Below are 23,591 nucleotides of genomic sequence, written 5' to 3'. Positions count from 1 at the left end.
AAACAACAGCAACAACAAAAAATTAAAGTGATCCTCCAGGTCAGGTGCAGTGGCTCACGCCTGTAATCCCAGCACTTTGGGAGGCCAAGGCAGGTGGATCACCTGAGGTCAGGAGTTCAAGACCAGCCTGGCCAACATGATGAAACCCCATCTCTGCTAAAAATACAAAAAAATTAGCCAGACATGGTGGCAAGTGCCTGTAATCCCAGCTACTCAGGAGGCTAAGGCAGGAGAATTGCCTCATCCTGGGAGGCGGAAGTTACAGTGAATGGAGATCGCGCCACTGCACTCCAGCCTGGGCAACAAGAGCAAAACTCTGTCTGAGAAAAAAAAAAGAAAGAAAGAAAGAAAGATCCTCCAGGCTGTCATTGTGTCAGTGGGGACAAGAGTAAGGCAAGTTTAACTTTGCCAGGAAATCCAGGACACCTGGGATGCCTGCTGTAGCCTCATCTACACCAGGATCATGATTGGACAATGGCCAGGTCCAGGATGAGCTAAGCCCAGCCTGATTTCCCAGGGTCCAGAAGCCCAAGGCAAAAATGCTTCACATTCTCTACATCTTTGGTGACTGCAAACTTCAAGACTTGGCTAAATCAAGCATTCAAGCATATTGACATTTCTTTGTTTCTTCTTTTTCTTTTTTTCTTTTTGAGACAAGGTCTGGCTCTGTCACCCAGGCTGGAGTGCAGTGGTATGATCTCTGCTCACTGCAACTTCTACCTCCTGGTTTCAAGCCATCCTCCCATCTCGGTCTCCTAGGTAGCTGGAACTACAGGCACATGCCACCATGCCCGGCTAATTTTTGTATTTTTTGTTGACATAGGCGTTTTGCCTTGTTGCCCAGGCTAGTCTTGAACTCCTGAGCTCAAGCGATCCACCCACCCATCTCAGCCTCCCACAGCTCTGGGACTACAGGCATGAGCCACAGAGCCTGGCCGACATTTCTTTTTTTTTTTTTTTTGAGACGGAGTCTCGCTCTGTCGCCCAGGCTGGAGTGCAGTGGCCGGATCTCAGCTCACTGCAAGCTCCGCCTCCCGGGTTCGGGCCATTCTCCTGTCTCAGCCTCCTGAGTAGCTGGGACTACAGGCGCCCGCCACCTCGCCCGGCTAGTTTTTTGTATTTTTTAGTAGAGACGGGGTTTCACCATGTTAGCCAGGATGGTCTCGATCTTCTGACCTAGTGATCCACCCGTCTCGGCCTCCCAAAGTACTGGGATTACAGGCTTGAGCCACCGCGCCCGGCCCTGGCCGACATTTCTTAACAGCCCAGAAATTAATGGAGGTCAATTCAGAAGGCTGGAGGCCCAGAATGAGGAAGATCTCATTTTCTTTTCTGCCAGTCACACAGAGGAGAACGAGCCATGTCAAAGAAGATGACAGGACAGAAGCCTCATGGCTGAAGTGCTGCTGATTTCTAGACCAGCTGTGTTACCATTTGCAAGTTACTTAACCTCTCTGAGCCTCAATTTGTTCATCTGTGGGATGAGCAGGTTGGACTGGATTTCTCCAAGGTTCTTTGTCATGTGTTACATGTCACAACTCCCTGAACCTCGAAGCAATAAACTTCAAGAGTGGCAGCAGCAGCTTTTAGTAGAGCGGATGCAAAGCTAAGAAAAAAATGCCTGATGAAATTGTTGGCGGGGCGTGGTGGCTCATACCTGTAATCCCAGCACTTTGGGAGGTCGCTTGAGGCTAGGAGTTCGAGACCAGCCTTGCCAACATGGTGAAAACTCGTTTCTACTAAAAATATAAAAAGTAACTGGGTGTGGTGGAGGGTGCCTGTAGTCCCAGCTACTTGGGAGGCTGAGGCAGGAGAATCACTTGAACCCAGGAAGTGGAGGTTGCAGTGAGCCGAGATCGTGTCAGCATGAGACTCCATCTCAAAAAATAAAAAAAAAAAGAGGTCGGGCATGTTGACTCACGCCTGTAATCCCAGCACTTTGGGAGGCCGAGGTGGGTGAATCACGATGTCAGGAGATCAAGACCATCCTGGCTAACACGGTGAAACCCCATCTCTACTAAAAATACAAAAAATTAGCTGGTCGTGGTGGCAGGTGCCTGTAGTCCCAGGTGCTGGGGAGGCTGAGGCAGGAGAATGGCGTGAATCCGGGAGGCAGAGGTTGCAGTGAGCTGAGATTGCGCCACTGCACTCCAGCCTGGGCGACAGAGCGAGATTCTGTCTCAATAAATAAATAAACAAACAAACAAACAAATAAATAAATAATAAAAAAAGAAAATGTCAATGACAGAGGAAAATGTCAGGCAGCTGATGAGTAAGAATCAAGGGAGATGAAGAATTTGTGTGTTCTTGTCTGGAAATGGTTCATTTATGATGTGCATTCAGGGAAGTCAGGGATATCTAACATGCTGCCCTTTCCAGCAAGCTAGAAGTTAAAGGACCGTGTAGGAGACTGCCCAGGGCAGAGGAATTCTGCAGAGCGCCCTCCTTAGGCTAGGGATGTCCGTCCTGAAAAGCTGTCATGTAGTGGTTGACACAAGCTTGGGCTTGGCCTGCTGTGTGTCGTTGAGCAAGTTACTTAAACTGCACATGCTTTAGTTTCTGTAGCCATAAAATGGAGATCATGCTAGTGCCTGTGGTGCAGAGTGGTGGTAAGGGGTAAATGAGATCAAGTGTATTCCGATAGCCTACCCAGACCTGGGTACATAGTTAGCTGCCAGTAATGGTTTTTGCCCTCTCCTTCTCTTGGGTTATAGTTTCCAAGCAAGTAAAGGGAAACTCTCTATGCTATTCTGCTTAGATGTGGTAGTCTAGGCCTTTTAACATTCTTTTTGCATCACAGAAAAATAAAAATCCAGATGGGGCTTGGTGGCTCATGCCCGTAATCCCAGCACTTTTGGTGACCAAGACCTGAGCCCAGGAATTTGAGACTAGCCTGGGCAACAAAGCGAGACCCAGTCTCTACAAAAAATTAAGAAATAAACTTGGCCGGGCGCGGTGGCTTACGCCTGTAATCCCAGCACTTTGGGAGGCCGAGGCGGGCGGATCACAAGGTCAGGAGATCGAGACCACGGTGAAACCCCGTCTCTACTAAAAATACAAAAAATTAGCCAGGCGCGGTTGTGGGCGCCTGTAGTCCCAGCTACTCGGGAGGCTGAGGCAGGAGAATGGCGTGAACCCGGGAGGCGGAGCTTGCAGTGAGCTGAGATCCGGCCACTGCACTCCAGCCTGGGCGACAGAGCGAGACTCCGTCTCAAAAAAAAAAAAAAAAAAAAAAAAAAAAAAGAAATAAACTTAGCCAGGTGTGGTGGCATGTACCTGTAGTCCTAGCTACTTGGGATGCTGAGGCAGGAGGATCACTTGAGCCCAGGATTTCCAGGCCAGCCTGGGCAGCATAGTGAGACCCTGTCTCTACAAAAAATTAAGAAATAGACTTAGCCAGGCGTGGTGGTGAACACCTATAGTCCCAGCTACTTGGGAGGCCGAAGTGGGAAGATTGCTTGGGCCTGGGAAGTTGAGGCTGTAGTGAACTGTGATTGCACCAGTGCACTCCAGCCTGGGTGACAGAGTGAGACCCTGTCTCTAATAAATTAATTAATTAGTTAAAATTAAAATAAATAAAACTGAAAAAGAAAAAATATCCAGAAAAATAATTGAGGCTATTTTCTCAAGGTGGGGGTAGAGGAAGCCAACTGCATGTGAATTACCTGTGTGCCTCTTACTATAGATTCCTGATCTCTCCCTCCAGACTCTAACTGAGTCCCCTGAGTGTGGCCCAGGAATAAGTATGTTCCACCAATCAAGGCCGAGCTCCAAGCTCGTGGGCAGCATGCTGTCCTGCCACACAACAGACTAGGCTAATGCTTCTCAAACCTTAATGTTCCTAGGAATCTATTGGGGATCTTGTTAAAATGTGGATTCTGGCCGGGTGCAGTGGCTCACGCTTTGGGAGGCCAAAGCAGGTGGATCATGAGGTCAGGAGTTCAAGATGGTGAAACCCCGTCTCTACTAAAAATACAAAAATTAGCCGGTGCGGTGACAGGAGCCTGTAATCCTAGCTACTCAGGAGGCTGAGGCAGGAGAATCACTTGAACCCGAGAGGCGGAGGTTGCAGTGAGCCGAGATGGCGCCACTGCATTCCATCCTGGGCAACAGAGTGAGACTCTGTCTCCAAAAAAAAAAAAATGTAGATTCTGATTCAGCAGGTTTGGTGTGGGGCCAGAAATTCTGCATTTTCAACCAGCTCCCAGGTGGTGGCCATGCTGCTGTCTGTGGACTCCATTTTTATTATTATTATTATTATTATTTTTTTTTTTTTTTGAGACGGAGTCTTGCTCTGTCACCCAGGCTGGAGTGCAGTGGCCGGATCTCAGCTTACTGCAAGCTCCTCCTCTCGGGTTCACGCCATTCTCCTGCCTCAGCCTCCCGAGTAGCTGGGACTACAGGCACCCGCCACTTCGCCCGGCTAGTTTTTTGTATTTTTTAGTAGAGACGGGGTTTCACCATATTAGCCAGGATGGTCTCGATCTCCTGACCTCATGATCCGCCTGTCTCGGCCTCCCAAAGTGCTGGGATTACAGGCTTGAGCCACCGCGCCCGGCCTATTATTATTATTTTTGTTGTTGTTTTTATTTTGAGATGGAGTCTCACTCAGTTTCCCAGGCTGGAGAGCAGTAGTGTGATCTCGGCTCACTGCAACCTCTGCCTCCCAAGTTCAAGCCATTCTTGTGCCTTAGCCTCTCGAGAAGCTGGGATTACAGACGTGCACTGCCACACACGGGGGTGGAGACGGGGTTTCACCATGTTGGCCAGGCTGGTCTTGAACTCCTGAGTTCAAGTGATCGACCCACCTCAACCTCCCAAAGTGTTGGGACTATAGTCACAAGCCACTGCGGCTGGCCTGTAAATTACATTTTTTTTTTTTTTTTTGAGACCAAGTCTTGCTCTGTCGCCCAAGATGGAATGCAGTGGTGCGATCTCGGCAACCTCCACCTCCTGGGTTCGAGTAGAGACAGGGTTTCACCTTGTTAGCCAGGATGGTCTCAATCTCCTGACCTTGTGATCATCCTGCCTCCGCCTCCCAAAGTGCTGGGATTACAGGCGTGAGCCACCACGCCTGGTGATTACATTCTTAATAGCAACATTTTAGTGACTCTCTGATTGTGGTGGTTATTAATGCTGTTTAGCAGACATTTCTTGCCCTGCTTTCTGACATATGATAGGATTATACTTCCCAGCCCTGTGTGTTAGGTGGGGCCAAGTGACTTGTTCTGGCTAATGAGCTGTGAACAAGAGAGGCATGTCACTCCCAGGACTGGACAGTTAATTGCTGGTTCCAGATCCTTTCAAGGTCTCTTTCCCTTTGCCATGGCAACTGGCAGTGTTTCAGTGTCTGCTCCAGCAGAGAGGCCCTGGAGTGAGGATGGCATGGAGCACAGCCCTGTGCTGACCTGTGATGGACACGTAGTGAGAACAAGACATACAGCTCTGTTGTCTTAAGTCATTGAGATCTGGGAGGGTTGTTTGTGACACTAGCATAACCTAGCCCATTCTGACTGATACGCCAATCTAACCCACATTTTATAAAAGAGGAAACTAAGCCCAGGAGGAGTAACTTGTCTGTGCTCTGACACCTGCTTAATGAAGTCTCAGGGCTCTGACTTCCAATCTCCTTTCCATCAGTTACTGTCTTTACCACTTGGGTCTCCCGGAAAATGTACCAGGAACTTCATATGTGTCATTTCCTTTTCTCTTTACAGCTCTTTGAGGTCAAAAGTCATGGGCCAGGTGCGATGGCTCTCGCCTGTAATCCCAGCACTTTGGGAGGCTGAGGTAGGCAGATCACCTGAGGTCGGGAGTTTGAGACCAGTCTGACCAACATGGAGAAACTCTGTCTCTACTAAAAGTACAAAATTAGCTGCACGTGGTGTCACATGCCTGTAATCCCAGCTAATTGGGAGGCTGAGGCAGGAGAATCGCTTGAACCCGGGAGGTGGAGGTTGCGGTAAGCCAAGATCATGCCATTGCACTCCAGCCTGGGCGACAGAGCAAGACTCTGTCTCAAAAAAAAAAAAAAAAAAAAAAAAAAGAAAAGAAAAGAAAGAGTTTATTTTTAAATTTATTTATTTATTTATTTTTAATTTTTTTTGAGATGGAATCTCGCTCTGTCACCTGGGCTGGAGTGCAATGACGCGACGTCGGCTTCCCACAACCTCCGCCTCCTAGGGTTCAAGCAATTCTCCTGCCCCAGCTTCCCGAGTAGCTGAGATTACAGGCACGCACCACTACACCTGGCTAATTGTTTTGTATTTTTAGTAGAGATAGGTTTTCACCATATTGGCCAGGCTAAGTCTTGAACTCCTGACCTCAAGTGATCTGCCAACTTCGATCTCCCAAAGTGCTGAGATTACAGGCGTGAGCCACCCTGCCTGGCTACCATATATAATTTGTATTTGCTTATTTAGATTGCAGGGTACTTTTCCACATGACACAACTGGTCCAAGTTAATTTAGGGACCAAGGTGTTCTATGCAGCCAGCACAACATGATTAAGAATTTTTTTTCAAGCCTGTAATCCCAGCACTTTGGGAGGCCGAGGCGGGCGGATCACAAGGTCAGGAGATCGAGACCACAGTGAAACCCCGTCTCTACTAAAAATACAAAAAATTAGCCGGGCGCGGTGGCGGGCGCCTGTAGTCCCAGCTACTCGGGAGGCTGAGGCAGGAGAATGGCGGGAACCCGGGAGGCGGAGCTTGCAGTGAGCCGAGATCGCGCCACTGCACTCCAGCCTGGGCAACAGCGTGAGACTCCGTCTCAAAAAAAAAAAAAAAAAAAAAAAGAATTTTTTTCAGCCTGAAAAAAAAGAACATTCTTTTCAAGCCTGGAAAAAATTAATTTATTTCTAACAAGCCTGGAGGACCCAGATGCAGAGAAGCTGTGGGCCTCTGGCCTTGTGCCCTTCTTGTCTTTGTACCTCTCAGTCCTTTCTTTGCTTGAGGTGATGGTTCCACTGCAGGCTTGACTGCCTCCTGCCCACTGCTTGCCACTTCTGGGCTTTGTTTTTTTTTTTTTTTTTTTGAAATGGAGTTTCACTCCTGTAGCCCAGGCTGGAGTGCAATGGTGCAATCTCAGCTCACTGCAACCTCTGCCTCCTGGGTTCAAGCGATTCTCCAGCCTTGCCTCCTGAGTAGCTAGGATTACAGGGATGTGCCGCCATGCCTGGCTAATTTTGTATTTTTACTAGAGACGGGGGTCTCACCATGTTGGCCAGGCTAGTCTCGAACTCCTGACCTCAGGTGATCCATCTGCCTTAGCCTCTCGAAGTGCTGGGATTACAGGCGTGAGCCACTGTGCCCACCTCACTTCTGGGGCTTTGTACAGAAGTTGTTCTCAAGCCCTGAACAAAAGCTCCTTGTCCTCTAGGCCTCGACTCTCCTTGTCACACACACTCCCTGTGTTTTCAGATATCCTGAAACCCTGAGTCCCGGATCTGTCCTGCCAGACATGCAGGCACTGGGGGTTTGACTCAGATCCTAACAGCTCTGGAGGTGGGCTGGGGCACAGAGGCCAGTGGGCTCATCACTGCAGGTATCTGACATGGGGACAGGGTGGGGACCCTTGACAGCAACAGCCCTGTTTCTGTTCTCCCAGACATTATAGGCTTGTATTCACCTGCATTGAAAATCTGGGGAAATTTATGGTTAACATATGATTTTTGGGCTCTGACTGGGTTGCATTCTAGTCTCTTGTTTTTGGGGTTTGGCATGCAACTATCTCTTTGGAAGTCAAACTTTGTTTCTTATCTCAACATACACACACACACACACACACACACATACATGACACACACACACACACTAGAAAAGAATTGGGAAAATGCTTAATGTTGCAAGTGCTTGAAGTGAGAAACAAGAACAGGACTGCCAAGGCACTCCCGAGCTCTGTGCATGAGCAGGTGACTAAGACAGTGTTTAGAGAGGAACTGAGGTCTGGTGGACAAACATGGAGTTCTAACCACAGCCCAGTTATTAGTCCACAGGAAACATCCTGTTACTATTATAAAGACGAAGTGCTACTTTTTTTTTTTTTTTTTTTTTTTTAATAATTTTCTAAAAGTCTTCCTTTCCATTCTGATTCAATTCAGTCTGTGAGGCAGGAAGGTCTCAGGGCAGCCATGCCTGCAACATTAGCTAATCAGACTCCCAAGACACATTCCATTCCGCTTAGGAGGGCTTTGGAGAATGGTTTGCTCATGGTGGCTTTTAAAATACACCAAGGGTTGCCAGGCTGAATGAGCTCCCTGCGGGGCTGGTGACCTGGTTCTAGGGCTGGTGCTCAGCAGAGCTGCCTCCTGGTGGGTTACTGGACTTGATGTTAAGCATAGTTGCCTCACCTATCCCTGTTCTTGGGGGATGAAGTAGAAAGGCTTGTACTCTGTCCCTTCCCATTCTAAAACTGGGGCAACTGAGGCCCAAGAAAGTAATAATATAAGAAATAAGAGCCAACACACAGATCACCTTATGTTAACTTGTCTACAAATGTCAAGGGGAGGAACATCATAGCATAGTGGCAAGAAAGATATAGTTTCAGATCCTGGTTTTTGCCAGTCTGAAGCTATGTGACCTTGTGTAGGTAAGTAAGCTTGAGACTCAGTTTCCTCATTTGTAAAAATTTGATGATGATGCCTATTATACAGCATTGTTGTAAGGAGTAGAAATAATGGATGTAAAGTACCTAGGTGAGTGCTGGCATCCAGTGGGTACCTGATGAATGGCCTGTATTTTTTATTTATTTATTTATTTTTGAGATGGAGTCTCACTCTGTAGCCAAGACTGGAGTGCAATGGCTTGATCTTGGCTCACTGCAACTTCTGCCTCCTGGGTTCAAGTGTTTCTCCTACCTCAGCCTCCTGAGTGGCTGGGATTACAGGCATGCACCTCCATGCCCAGCGTGGTTTTGTATTTTCAGTAGAGACAGGGTTTTGCCATGTTGGCCAGGCTGGTCTCAAACTCCTGACCTCAGGTGATCCGCACCTGCCTTGGCCTCCCAAAGTGCTGGGATTACAGGCATGAGCCACCGTGCCCTGCCTTCCTTCCTTTTTTTGAGATAGAGTCTCACTCCGTCACCCAGGCTGGAGTGCAGTGGTGCAATCTCGGCTCATTGCAACCTCTGCCTCCCGGGCTCAAGTGATCCTCCCACCTTAGCCCCCCAAGTAGCTGAGACCACAGGGACCCACCACTGTGCCTGGTTAATTTTTGTATCGTTTTGTAGAGATGGGGTTTAGCCATATTGCCCAGGCTGGTCTCAAACTCCTGAGCTTAAGTGATTCGCCTGACATGGCCTCCTAAAGTGCTGGGATTACAGGTATGAGCCACCACACCCAGCTGCAAAATTTTTCCTTTTAGAGAACAGGGTCTTGCTGTGTTTGCCAGACTGAAGTGCACTGGCTATTCACAGGCAACGATTGTGGTGCACTACAGCCTGGAACTACTGGGCTCAGGTGATCCTCCTGCCTCAGCCTCCTGAGTTGCTGAGACTACAGGCACCCAGCAGACAAACAATGTTTTCTAATCATGCCTGACAGTAAGAATTTTCCAAGGGCTAGTTAAAAATACAGATTCCTTGGCCAGGTGTGGTGGCTCATGCCTGTAATCCCAGCAGTTTGGGAGGCCGAGGCAGGCATGGATCACTTGAGGTCAGGAGTTCGAGACCAGCCTGGACAACATGGAGAAACCCCGTCTCTACTAAAAATACAAAAATTAGCCAGACATGGTGTCAGGCACCTGTAATCCTGGCTACTAGGGCAGGAGAATCACTTGAACCCAGGAGGTAGAGGTTGCAGTGAGCCGAGATTGCGCCACTGCACTCCAGCCTGGGTGACAGAACAAGACTCTATCTAAAAAAGAAATAAAATACAGATTCCCAGGCTTCACCCTCTACAGTCTATGGAAAGGCATGGGAATCTATATTATAACAAGCCATTGGGTGGCTTTTTCTTTTTCTTTCTTTTTTTTTTTGAGACAGAGTCTTGCTCTGTTGCCTAGGCTGGAGTGCAATGGCATGATCTTGGCTCACTGCAACCTCCGCCTCTGGGTTCAAGCGATTCTCCTGCCTCAGCCTCCAGAGTAGCTGGGATTACAGGTGTGTGCTGCCACCCCCCGGCTAATTTTTGTATTTTTTAGTAGAGATGGGGTTTCATCATGTTGGTCAGGCTGGTCTCAAACCCCTGACCTTGTGATTCGCCCACCTTGGCCTCCCAAAGTGCTGGGATTACAGGTGTGAGCTGCCACTGTGGGGCTTCTATAAGGCAGTTTTGTACTGCATCCAGGAACCCTCCACTCCAGGTTCTTGGTTTGGCCTTTTGGTCCTCTACTTATCTGGCCCTCTGTTCAGGAAAGCTTTAGGTTTGTTTGAAGGAGACATGATTAGAAGGTCAAATATTGTATATTCTCAAGGCGAATGTGTCCTGAACTTTGCATAGTAGAATTTATTCCTGAAAAGCTGTTTGCAGATGGAATTTGTTTTGTGCGTGAGAGAACAGGCATATACGTAATACCTTAGTTTGCTATTTAATTTAAATCAATATTATCTGAGTGACTGCTATTTGCTGGGGATACAATGATAAACAAGATGCAGGCCCCATCTTCAAGGGCCTTAGAATCCAGTGAGGAAGATGGTCAAATAAACAGGCAATTACAAAACTGTGGTTAGATAAGGTTAAGCACAGGGAGCTATGGTGGATGGAGGAGGAAGTGCACCCAACTCAATGCTGGGGCATCTTGGAATTTCTAGGCGAAGTGACATCTGAGGGAGAAACCTATAGACTGGAATATAGTCTCAAATCCATTGCAAAGGGAATGATCGTTCCCCGACTTATCTTCATGGAAAAATGAACTTTCACATCATGGTACCCCTGGATACATTTGTGCGGCCATGCATCTGCACAAATATTCAGTTCCTGCTACGGGCAAGGCACTGGGTCGGATGTTGCAGGGCTACCAAGGTGAGGAGGGCCCAACCCCTGTCCTCAAGGAGTTGATGTAACACCTACCCAGGATTAATTTCATTTCTCTCAGAGGTCATTAATCCAGTGTGATCTGTTTATGGCTGAAGAGGTAGTTTATTACTCAGGTCTTCACTCCCTTTCCTGCAAAGGCTGTTTATTCTGTTTCATCACCGTGCAGTGGCAAAATCCAGCTCCAACCAATACTTAAGCTGGGCATACATTTTACCCAGGAGAAAACTGAAGGGCGTGCAGGAGTTCACAGGGCTGTTTGCCGACCCAAGTCATGAATCTGTGGAGACCTGGGCCGGTCTTCAGGGTTTGTAGGGTCTGTAGGGTCTGTGAGGATCTGAGGCAGCCTGCAGACCTACTAGCATCTTCTTCTTTTCTTTTGTATAATTGGCAATCATCCGTGGCTACCTAATAGCATCTTTTTTTTTGAGATGGAGTTTCACTCTTGTGGCCCAGGCTGGAGTGCAATGGCGTGATCTCCGCTCACCGCAACCTCTGCCTCCTGGGTTCAAGTGATTCTCCTGCCTCAGCCTCCCAAGTAGCTGGGATTACAGGCATGCGCCACCACGCCCAGCTCATTTTATATTTTCAGTAGAGACAGGGTTTCTCCATGTTGGTGAGGCTGGTCTCGAACTCCCGACCTCAGGTGATCCGCCCGCCTTGGCCTCCCAAAGTGCTGGGATTACAGGTGTGAGCCACTGCGCCCAGCCCCCTGGTAGCATCTTAAATCAAGCTTTCCTTCCCTCTGGGTATCATGGACATGAACACCTTTTATGTCTCTGGCTTAAGAGGGGAGGAGGCACGGAGGAACAAAAATCCTTGTAAATTATGATAATTACACAGTGTTTAAATGAAAGGTGGCAAGGTGTGTAAGCCCATAGGTAAGGTTTCTTTTTTTTTTTTTTTGAGATGGAATCTCACTCTGTCACCCAGGCTGGAGTGCAGTGGCGCAATCTTGGCTCACTGCAACCTCTGCCTCCCGGGTTCAAGCGATTCTCCTGCCTCAGCCTCCCAAGTAGCTGAGATTACAGGCGCGCCATCACGCCCAGCTAATTTTTGTATTTTTAGTAGAGATGGGTTTTCCCCATGTTGGCCAGGCTAGTCTCGAACTCCTGACTTCAAATGATCTGCCTGCCCTGGCCTCTTAAAGTGCTGGGGTTACAGGCGTGGTGTGAGCCACCACGCCCAGCCTGTTTTTTTTTTTGAGACATGGTCTCACCTTATTCCCCAGGCTGGAGTGCAATGTCGCCATCTTGGTTCACTGCAGCCTAGGTTCAAGCCATCCTTGCATTGGCCTCCCAGGTAGCTTAGTCTACAGCCGTGTGCCACCACACCCGGCTAATTTTTGTATTTTTTGTAGAAACTGGGTTTCACTCTGTTGTTCAGGCTGGTTTCAAACGCCTGAGCTCAGGTGGTCCACTCACCTCGGCCTCCCAAAGTGCTGGGATTACAGGCGTGAGCCATCCTGCGGCTCGGCCAAGTTTCTTTATCCTTAGTGCTTCTCTGGGTGTGTCGTCTGGTGGGAGCCACGTAGACCCTGTACGTGAATGTGTGTTTCCATCTTGTAGATGGTAACCTGAGACCCAAGGGGTGTCTGGAGGTAGCGTTGGCCACCTGGTGGTCTGCACACAGAATCCAGCCTAGACTCATTATCCTGGCCTTTGAAGTCTCTCCCTGTATGAATCCCCCAGCCTCCCATTCCTGTTTCTCCCAAGGCCAAGCTTGAAGCATCTGCTGCCTCTTTTCTGCCAAATTGGCCCCACCTCCTGAGACACTTCTCCCCTCTACTGGCCTGGTGAAACTCAACCCATCCTTCAAAGCCCAGCTCAGGTGTCACCTCTCTCCTGGTTGGAATTAACCTCTTCCTCCTTAGCACTCTCTGGTTTGGCCCTTTCTCTCGCGGCTTCTCCTGGGCAAGTGGCTTAGCCTCCCTGATCCTAGCGTCTTCCTCTGTGCATGGGCGCAGGAGTAATATCTGCTGTGATTTTTAACTCCTGTCAGTTCATGGACCTCTTTAACAACGTGATGAAAGCTTCCAGAAGAGCTAACATATGTGGAGTCCCACGATGTGTCAGGCTAGGTATTTAGGACTTTACTAACCACTGTCCCGTCTAATCGTGAGTGCAGTGGACCTCTCTCTCCACAGGTCCTAGTACGATCTTTATTTCACACGGGAGGAGAGGTGGGTGTGGGGGCGGCCAGAGAGGAGAAATGCGTCTCCAGAGTTCACAGAGCTGGTACTGCCAGCAGAGCCCGGTCCACCATATGCCACCGCTGGGGTTCTAATCCCTGGACTGGCTTCTACTGGGCTCTCTGCCTCCCTGGCCGGCGCTCGGGGTCTGGGGGACAGAACACAATGTACAGCGTGCCTCCTACAATTTCTGGGTTCACGCACCCCCAAGCCCACCCAGGGACAGGTCAAGCGCGCCTTCGCCGGGATGCTGTATACAATAAGGCTTGGTTGCGCTCTCAGCAGGGGTCTCGGTCAACCTCTGCCTACCCGAACCCGGCGCGGCGCCGTGGACCGGGTGAGAGAAGGGGAGCCCGTCCTGAGGGGTGCCGGCTCGAGGCGCTAGAGCCACGGAGCCTGGTCCCGGGCTTGAAGTCCCAGGAATGTGGGAGGGCTGGGCGGAGGGGCGGGCGAGGCGGGGGCGCTTCCTCTGCCCGCGGGAGGAGAGCCGCGGCCGGCTCGGAGGGGGCGGGGGCAGCGGCGGGCGGCGGCGAGGGGCTGCGGAGCTCGGCAGCCACCGGGCCGGCCGGGGCGGGAGGAAGCGATGAATATTCAGAGGGGGAGGGGAAGGGAGGGGGCCGAGCGCTCGCCGCGGCTCCCTGCAGCCCCAGCCGCATGACGCGCGGAGGAGGCAGCGGGAGCAGCCGCGGGAGCCGGGACCGGGGAGCCGCGCGCTGGGGGTGGGCGCCGCTCGCTCCGCCCCGCGAAGCCCCTGCGCGCTCAGGGACGCGGCCCCCCCGCGGCAGCCGCGCCAGGCTCCGGCGTGTGGCCGCGGCCGCCGCCGCCGCTGCCATGTCCCCGGGGAAGCCCGGGGCGGGCGGAGCGGGGACGAGGCGGACGGGCTGGCGGAGGAGGAGGCGGCAGGAGGCGGCGACGACGGTGCCCGGGCTCGGGCGCACGGCGGGGCCCGATTCGCGCGTCCCGGGCACGTTCCAGGGCGCGCGGGGCATGAAGCCGGCGGCGCGGGAGGCGCGGCTGCCTCCGCGCTCACCCGGGCTGCGCTGGGCGCTGCCGCTGCTGCTGCTGCTGCTGCGCCTGGGCCAGGTAAGCGCCGGGTGGGCTCGGGCGGGGGCCAGGAGGCTGGGGCGGGACTGGCATTGCCTGCACCTGCCTGGGAGTACCCCGCCTGGGGGGTTCCGTGGAAGGGGGCGAGGGTCCGGATCCTCGGATCCCCCTCTTGAAGGCGGCTTGCGGGGACCCCGGCCGGCCTCGCACGCCGGCGACCGAGCCCTTTTCCGGCTGCCCAGGATCAGGGGGAGGGAGGCGGGATCCGGGTTCCGCGGTGCCCGAGCCTCCCGGGGAAAGCCTCCGCGCGGGTTCCAGGCCGTCCCCGGCCCGGCTCTTCCCGGCGCTGGGCACATCTGGCCGGCACGGGCCCGGCTTGCCAGCCCGAGGCGGCCGGAGGGGGCGTGTTTGCGGAGGTCTGGGGACGCAGTGCCGGGCGGCCTGGCCGAGCCTTTGCCGACCCACCTCCGACCCGGCCTGCAGGGGCCCGAGGGGCGGCGGGGGCGCCAGGGCAGGGCCGGGCGCTGGGCAGTGGGGCCCTGGGCGAGGCACGGGACTCGGGGCCGAGGGCGCTGTTTCTGGGGAAAGTTCCCAGGCCGGGGAAGAGGTGGCCGAACGCTGGCTTTTCTCAAGGTAGCCGGCCCTTTTGGCGTCGTGCTTGATTTCATGGGTGTTTAATTCGTGCTTTGTGGGCGCCGGCTCACCGTCCCCACCCCACCCCCGCCCTCTTGTCTTGCTTCACTTTTCGGATAATGCTGTCCCTGGCGTTTTGGTGACCGACCTTTCCCCTTCCTGGCATTTCCATAGGGGGTGAGGCAGGGCAGCTGAGGGGCATTCCCATTTCACAGATGGGGAACTGAGGAAGAGAAGTGAAAGAGCGGAGCACCCAGCCCGTGCCATGGGAGCTGAGCCAGCGGGCGCGTTCTCTCAGCCTCTGGAGCCTATCGGGGTTTGAACCCGCAGGGGAAGTGGCCTGGGGCTGCCCTGCTATGCGTTTCTGCAAATGACCATCTTGCTTGGTTTATACAGACACCATCTCTGAGGAAATGAGTTATTGACTGGGGATGGAACCTGGTTTCAGGGAAAACTTCTCCAGCTTGAATACAGGAGAGAGCAGAAGCATCTCCCTGGGGCAGCTATGCCGCCCAGCAGGCAGTAGGAGAAAGGGGCTTGGGCCTAGGGGCTGCGAGACCCTCGGCATCCACGGGTCTCTCGCAGTTTCCTCAGCAAGTTCTGCACAGGCTTTCCTGGGGGCCGGAAGGCAATGTGACCTCCTGCAGAGAACCTTGGAGTAGATGTCAGGAGACTGGCTCCAGGTCCAGGCCCCAGGGCTGGACTTCCTCTTCAGGGCTCCTCTACCCTCAGTTAACAGCATCTGTAGAATGGGTGTAGCACCCCCTTCCCGATGGAATTGTTTGAGGGGCTTCCACTGGCCAATGTCTAAAAGAGCTTTGTAAATATTAAGGGTTTCCAGATGGGATTCTCATTATTAAGGTACAGTGTGTGGGGGGGCTGTCTTCTCCCTGACCATGCAAGGAAATTCAGGGAAGCAGTGTCTGAAGTTAAAAAAGCCTTGCATTTGAAGATTTCTTGTATCAAAGTTTATGCTAAAACAAACAAAAACCCCCAAAAAACAAAAAACAGAAAACCCCCCAACTTAAAGCTTCATTTATTTTTAAATAGATATGTAATTTATTTTTTCGCTTCAGCAAAAAAAATTTTAAATTATAAATATAATTTTTTGTTTTGCTCCCGCCATACTGGTTGCTGGCTGTGCTTTCAATCAGCAAAAAGTTTCTTGGGTAAATTTATTGCTTGCTCAATCCTTCCTTGTATTTCATTAGCATATTGCCACTCTACACTTGTCCTGTATTTAAATATTTCCTTCCTCTATGGTTTGTTCTGTAGAACCTCAAAAGGACTCTCTTCTTTTTTTTTTTTTTTTTTTTGGATACATTATGAAATAGGAAATCTAAAAGGCTCTCAGAAGAAGCATCTTCAAAATCCACATTCAGCAGTTCATTTTGATAATGGATATTTCAGGGAATCAGTGCCTTTTTGAGCTGGACCAGACTTTCAAGATAGCTGAAACCCCTCAGAGCTCTTAGATGAGGATATTGAGGTCCAGAGAAGACAGGGAGCAGGCAGAAGTCACCCAGCAAAGCATTAGAGAAGACAAGTTGGGAACCTGGGTCACCTGCCTGGGCCTTGTATTTTCAAAGTGCTGTTTTTTTTTTTCTGTGTTTTCACTTTGATCTTACTTTTAATGATAGCGACATATCACTGTGTCTTCTCAAAATGGTGGGTGTGAATGGAATTTTTCAAAGTCGAATCAAATTTGAGATACTTCTGAAGTTTGTTTAGGAAACAAGAGTATGTGACTACCTTCCTAAAAGCCGACTGGTTTTCTGAGGCCTGGATTGTGTGTGTATGTGCTCGTGTGTGTGTTATAAAATGGAATCAACTATACCAGGTTAAACAAATGGACAAGTCATGGAAAAGACACAGCTCTGTTTGGACATTAATAAGGGCGGATGTGGAAGCTGGAAAGCTGAGATGCTGGTAGGCTCAGTACTTCGCAGGCCCGGAAAAGCAGTTTTTGAACTGGCATCTCATTCCCCTTTTCTAAGACAGGAAGGACGGTCAGAGATGATTCCAACATGAGGACTTTGCTGGTTGCAGTGTCTGACTCCTCCCATTCTCATAGCAGTTCTGCACACTAGTTTTGGTTTGTGGGTATGTTTTAGGCAATGTGACAAAGCAGATTTCCTCCTGCTTCCTTCTCTTGAGAAATTTAATCCTGACAGGTTCTTTAAGAAATCAGCTTGATGTGGGCTGATTTTAAAAGAATAAATGAAAAAAAAGCTGGTGACTAATAGCTGTTTTATTGGTCTTGTAGTGTTTTGGTTTTGTTTTATCTTCACTTTCTTGTTTCCTGGTGAATAATAACTGGGTTTATTATCTATCATGGCTAATCCCTAAGCCTGATTCCTTACCTGTTCCATCCAGAGTACAAAATATGTTTTGACTCCTCTTTAAACTGCTTGTTAGATTCTCATATGAGTGACTTTAAATATTTTTGTTTTGCTTCAGAACAACGGGAAGACCAGATGATTATGTTTTGTTTGCAGACAGTTTACGAAAACAGAGCAAATTGGTTTATGGTTAGACCGTGACTTTGAGCTGACTTCAAGTTCGGCCCCAGGATAAAGATAACCGTGGAATACCCAAGCTTTCCTAAGCAGTGAGGATCGTGGCTTCCGAATGAGCAATTTTGGTCAGGAAAGGGGTTATTTAGCTCCTAAAAGTAATTTTTGCTTGGGGTTGGGGCTGAGGCAGAGTGGCTGAATGACCGTAGGCCTGGGTGTAGCCAGAGGATCATCAGTAATTACTTCTCAGTTCATTCACTTCTTGGGCTAGGGAATTATTTTGAGTGCAGGATAAGAGGCAATTTTCTGTGTATTTCCCTTCTAATATAATGCCACTGATGATATTATAATTAATAGGTAACATTATGCATGACAGGCACTGTGCTAAGGGTTTTAATGCATTATCTCATTTGGCCATTTCAGAAATACCAAGAGATAGGTGCTGTTGTTTTTTTTTTTTTGTTTTGTTTTGTTTTTTGTTTTTTGTTTTTTTTTTTTGAGAGGGAGTCTCACTCTGTCACCCAGGCTGGGTGCAGTGGTGCAATCTTGGCTCACCACAACCTCCACCTCCTGGGTTCAGTTGATTCTCTTCCCTCAGTCTCCCGAGTAGCTGGGATTACAGGCATGTGCCACCACACCTGGCTACTTTTTGTATTTTTAGTAGAGACGGGGTTACATCATGTTGGCCAGGCTGGTCTTGAACTCCTGACCATAGGTGATCTACCTGCCTTGGCCTCCCAAAAGTGCTGGGATTACTGGCGTGAGTCGCTGTACCCCACTTTTTTTTTTTGTTTGTTTGTTTTTGAGATGGAGTCTAGCTCTGTTGCCAGGCTGGAGTATGGTGGCGTGATCTCAGTTCACTGCAACCTCTGCCTTACCGGTTCCAGGGACTCTGCTGCCTCAGCCTCCCAAGTAGCTGGGATTACAGGCACGTGCCGCCAAGCCCAGTTAATTTTTAATTTTTGGATTTTTATTAGAGACAGGGTTTCAACATGTTTGCCAGGATGGTCTTGATCTCCTGACCTCATGATCCACCCACCTTGGCCTCCGAAAGTGCTGGGATTACAAGCGTGAGCCACCGCACCCGGCCTAGTTTTGTTTTTAAGAGACAGGGTCTTGCTTTGTCACCGAGGCTGGAGTGCAGTGGTGCAAACGTAACTCACTGCAACTCCAACGTCCTGGGCTCAAGGGCTCCTCTCGTTTCAGCCTCTCAAGCTGGGACTAAAGGCGTGTGCTACCATTCCTGGCTAATTTTTTTTTTTTTAATAGAGATGGTGTCTCGCTATGTTGCCCAGTCTGGTCTTGAACTCCTGGGCTCAAGTGATCTGCCAGTCTCGGCTTCCCAAAGTGTTGGGATTACAGGCATGAGCCACTGCACCCAGCCATATTTTTATTTTATCTGAGAGAAGATTGAGGTTCAGAACTTAATTGTATACTTCTGGAATCTCCACAGAGAAATTAAAAAAAAAAAAGACAAAAATAATTTACTGTAGATGCATAACTACTACGTGGCAGAGCCAGGGATGATGTCTCCACTGCCCCAATTTACCGTCCTGTGTTGTAAAAAGTCATGGAGAAGGTTTTCTGTGGGCAGCTAAGAGATGAGGCGACGGCCGGGTGCGGTGGATCAAGCCTGTAATCCCAGCACTTTGGGAGGCCAAGACGGGCGGATCACAAGGTCAGGAGATCGAGACCATCCTGGCTAACACGGTGAAACCCCGTCTTCTAGTAAAAAAGGCGGGCGCCTGTAGTCCCAGCTACTCGGGAGGCTGAAGCAGGAGAATGGCCTAAACCCGGGAGGCGGAGCTTGCAGTGAGCTGAGATCCAGCCTCTGCACTACAGCCTGGGCGACAGAGCGAGACTCCATCTCAAAAAAAAAAAAAAAAGAAAAAAAGAGAGAGAGAGAGGAGGCGACAGACATGTATTTATTTATTTATTTATTTTTGAGATGAAGTCTCATTCTGTTGCCTGGTCTGGGGTGCTGTGGCGTGATCTCAGCTCACTGCAATCTCCACCTCCTGATTTCAAGTGATTCTCCTGCTTCAGCCTCCCGAGTAGCTGGGATTACAGATGTGCGCCACCATGCACAGCTAATTTTTGTATTTTTAATAGAGATGAGGTTTCACCATGTTGGCCAGGCTGATCTTGAACTCCTGACCTCAGGTGATCCGCCCACCTCGGCCTCCCAAAGTGGGATTACAGGCCTGAGCCACCGCACCTGTCCCAGATATTTTTTAGACAGTCTTGGTGTGTTGCCCAGGCTGGACTCGAACTCTTGGGCTCAGTTGATCCTCCCACCTCAGCCTCCCAAGTAGCCAGGACTACAAGGACATGCTACCTTTATTTTGGGTTCTTTGTGTCCTAAACCCTGTATAATCTGCTCCATTTGTAACACAGAGAACCCAGGTGCCTCCTTCCTGCTTATATTTCTTTGGGGCCTCAGTTTACAAGGCAAGTCTGCCTTTGTGGAGATAGATTGGGGTCTGGGATGGAAAGACTTGGGTTTGGGTCTTTTCTCAGCCACTTAGTAGCTGCATAAACTCAGCAAGTCACTTAACTTCTGTGACTTCTCATTTCCTTATCTGGAAAATGGGACTAACACTTCCTGCTTCACTGGGTGGTTGAGAGGATCAAATGAGATGGAAGAGGAATTGCTACGTAACACCTAAAGCAAGGCCCATCTGCTAGTTGTGGCTGCTGCTGTTACTTGGAGAGAAGAAATGAGGCCCCAGATCATTAGTTCATATCACTTTTTTTTTTTTTTTTTAAGAGGGAGTCTCACTCTGTTGCTCGGGCTGGAGGGCATGGCACGATCTCCGCTCTCTGTAACCTCCACCTCCCGGGTTCAAGCAATTCTCCTGCCTCAGTCTCCCGAGTAGCTGGGACTACAGGCACGTGCCATCACGCCTGGCTAATTTTTGTATTTTAGAGACGGGGTTTCACCACATTGGCCAGGCTGGTTTTGTCCTGACCTCAGGCGATTCACCTGCCTTGGCCTCCCAAAGTGCTGGGATTACAGTCTGAGCCACCGCGCCTGGCCCATATGACAAATATTTATGAAGTGTTTTCCACAGAGTGGTGTGGAATAACCCTGGGTGTGTGCAAGATGAACTGAGCTCAGTCACAATACTTTTTTTTTTTTCTAATGTTAAGAATTATTGGCTGGGCAGGGTGGCTCATTCCTGTAATCTCAACTTTGGAAGGCAGAGGTGGGAGGATCAGGTGAGCCCAGGAGTTTGAGACCAGCCCGGACAACAAAGTGAGGTCTTGTCTATAAAAAAAATTAGCTGGGCGTGGTGGTGTGGACCTGTGATCCCAGCTACTTGAGAGGCTGAGTTGGGAGGATGGCTTGAGCCCTGGGAGGTTGAAGCTGCAGTGAACCTTGATAGTGCCACTGTACTCCATCCCGGGCAACAGAGTGATACCCTGTCTCAAAAAGAAATAAAAAATAGTTTATTTTAGGGGGTCTTAATAAAGAATGACCTCCTAAAAGTCCATGATTTTATAGTTCGAATGAGGTGAAATGTGGTATCATGATAAATTTGTTTAAATATGATAAAAAGTTGGTCTAAAGAAAAACATTGAGTCAATAATTATTATTTTATTAAATAATAAAAAATGTTAGTATGATGTGGTTATGATCAGATTGTAAAGATGATCAGTTGCTGAAGTCTGGGGGACAGGCACTGAGCAGAGGCCGTGGTGGGGAATAGGAGCCTGTCTTCATGGGTCTTACTGGTCACTGGGCAATACAACTCAGATCACACCAACCAACCAGTCACAGTTGTGATGTAGGATGTGACTGTGAACGACATCCCTGCTGCCCCCTTCAGAGAAAGGGCTGCCACTCGCCAGAGAAGGAATGGTGATGCGAGGGACAGCCAGTCCCTAAGTGGAGATCCCTGGAAGTGGTGAATATCTCAGACCAGAGAAGCCCAGAGCAATTTTGTTACCACTTTGTATGGCTGGTTTTCCAGTGGCTTTACTGGTGACCCCTCGGAGGATAGGGGCTGTAGGAAGTTTGTTATTACTTCCTTATTAGTGATAGCTGCAGTCATCCTATTGTCTCAGAATTTCCCTGGCATGTAAATGCCAGGATGAGGATGAGGGGTAGGGGTAAGCAGATGCGGGCGGGGGGGGGGGGGGGCATTTTGAAAACGAAGCAGTGTCAGCTCCCACAGAAGGTCTAATTTTAAACATGCAAATAATTTTCAGTTCCACTTTTCCTTCTTCCTGTTAGAGGGAAGCTGTCCCCTGTTGCCATTTCTGAAACTTGGGCGGACAATGTCGTTATTGTGTTACAAACGACCTGCGTCTCCAGGGCAGGAGTTGGGTGATATTTTTCCGGATGCCTGTGCCAGGGTCTAGCCCAGTGTTATCTCGTGGTTTCTGAGTAAATGAGTGAGTGAATATTCAAACTTCACATCACTATGGAGCCTATAACACAGTGGTTTTGAATCTTTCTTGAGGGGAAGAGAAGAGGTACAAGACCCTTAGAGAGTGTAGAGAGTGTGTAAAAGGGAAGAATCCTTCCCCAGAAGGGAATGCACATACTTCCAATATTGTATCCAATTTCAGGAGGTTTTTGTTTTTTGAGACATGGTCTCAGTTTGTACCCCAGTGTGGAGTGCAGTGATGTGATCTTGGATCTCGGCTCTCTGCTGCCTCCGCCTCCTGGGCTCAAGTGATCCTCCCACCTCAGCCCTCCAAGTAGGTGGGACTATAGGCATGAGCCACCATGCCCAGCTAATTTTCGTATTTTTTGTAGAAATGAGGTTTCACCATGTTGCCCAGACTGGTCTCGACCTCCTGAGGTCAAGCAGTCCACTCACCTTGGCCTTCTAAAGTGCTAGGATTACAGGCGTGAGCCACTGTGCCCAGCTTCATAGACTCTTTAAAAACAGTTCATGAAGCCCAGGTTAAAAAACCTCCAATCCGAAATTGTATAAGGTTAGAAAATTACTGGTCCTCTTCAAAGAGAACTACTGTGGGTATCCTTGGTTTCTTTCCAGGAAAAAAAAAAAAAAAGAAAATTTCTAGGTGATACACACAAATATCTATATTCACCTTTTTTTTGTTACTTTAAAGGTAGCATTATATATACATTGTTCTCTACATAGCATTTTAATTTATTAAGATATCTTGGAGAGCATTTCTTGCCTGTACCTATAGCTATGCCTTATTCTTATAAATGAATGGCTAGTTTTTTTTTTTTTTTTTTTTTTTGAGATGGAGTCTCACTCTGTCTCCCAGGCTGGAGTGCAGTGGCACGATCTTGGCTCACTGCAACCTCTGTCTCTCGGGTTCAAGGAATTCTCCTGCCTCAACCTCCTGAGTAGCTGGGATTACAGGTACGTGTCACCACACCTGGCTAATTTTTGCATTTTTAGTAGAGACGGGGTTTCACCATGTTGGTCAGGCTGGTCTCAAACTCCTGACCTCAAGTGATCCACCCACCTCGGCCTCCCAAAGTGCTGGGATTACAGATGTGAGTCACCGTGGCTGACCATGACTAGTGTTTTGATGTGTGGATTTACTACAGTTTATTTGACCATTCTCCTATCAATAGATACTTTAGTTGTTTTAGTACACCTCCCTGTCCTGTCACAAATCATACTTCCTCATGTCTCTGGTTGATATTTCTTGTAACCTTCACAAGTGTATCTGTAGAGTAAATTTCTAGTTTCAGGGTTACAGGATTGGAAGATGCATGCATTTACAAGTGTGATTGCTGTTGTCAGGTTGTCCTCCAGAAGTGTCACCTCAGTTTGTACCTGCATCCATAGGTTTGCAGAGTGTCTGTTTCTCCATACCTTCTCACCTGAAATGAGAATTTTTACATGTGTGCTAGTCTGAAAGGTGAAAAATTGTATCTTGTTTGTTTATTTTTATTTTTTATTTATTTTTTGAGACGGAGTCTCGCTCTGTCGCCCAGGCTGGAGTACAGTGGCGCGATCTCCGCCTCCCAGGTTCAGGCCATTCTCCTGCTTCAGCCTTCCGAGTAGCTGGGACTGCAGGCGCCCATCACCACGCCCGGCTAATTTTTTATGTTTTTAGTAGAGACAAGGTTTCACCGTGTTAGCCAGGATGGTCTCCATCTCCTGACCTCATGATCCACCCGCCTCAGCCTCCCAAAGTGCTGGGATTACAGGCGTGAGCCACCGTGTCCGGCCATATCTTGTTATTTTTATTTGTATCTTTAATTTTGAGTTAGTTGAGTTTTTTTGGTCATTTGC

General features: G+C 49.3%; 1 protein-coding gene across 1 annotated transcript in view; it reads left to right on the top strand.

Moving 5' to 3' along the window:
* The first annotated feature begins 14,093 nt into the window (after positions 1–14,093).
* LOC105471704 (protein tyrosine phosphatase receptor type J) overlaps positions 14,094–23,591 on the top strand; it is a 190,809-nt gene continuing 181,311 nt past the window's right edge. The window contains exon 1 of the mRNA XM_011724464.3: positions 14,094–14,245. Coding sequence (XP_011722766.2) covers positions 14,150–14,245 — 96 coding nt within the window. The 5' untranslated portion in view covers positions 14,094–14,149. The remainder of the gene's footprint in view (positions 14,246–23,591) is intronic.

The sequence above is a fragment of the Macaca nemestrina genome, chromosome 12 (genome assembly GCF_043159975.1).
Source record: "Macaca nemestrina isolate mMacNem1 chromosome 12, mMacNem.hap1, whole genome shotgun sequence".
Taxonomy (NCBI): Eukaryota; Metazoa; Chordata; class Mammalia; order Primates; family Cercopithecidae; genus Macaca; species Macaca nemestrina.
This window is presented reverse-complemented; position numbering and strand designations above follow the sequence as displayed.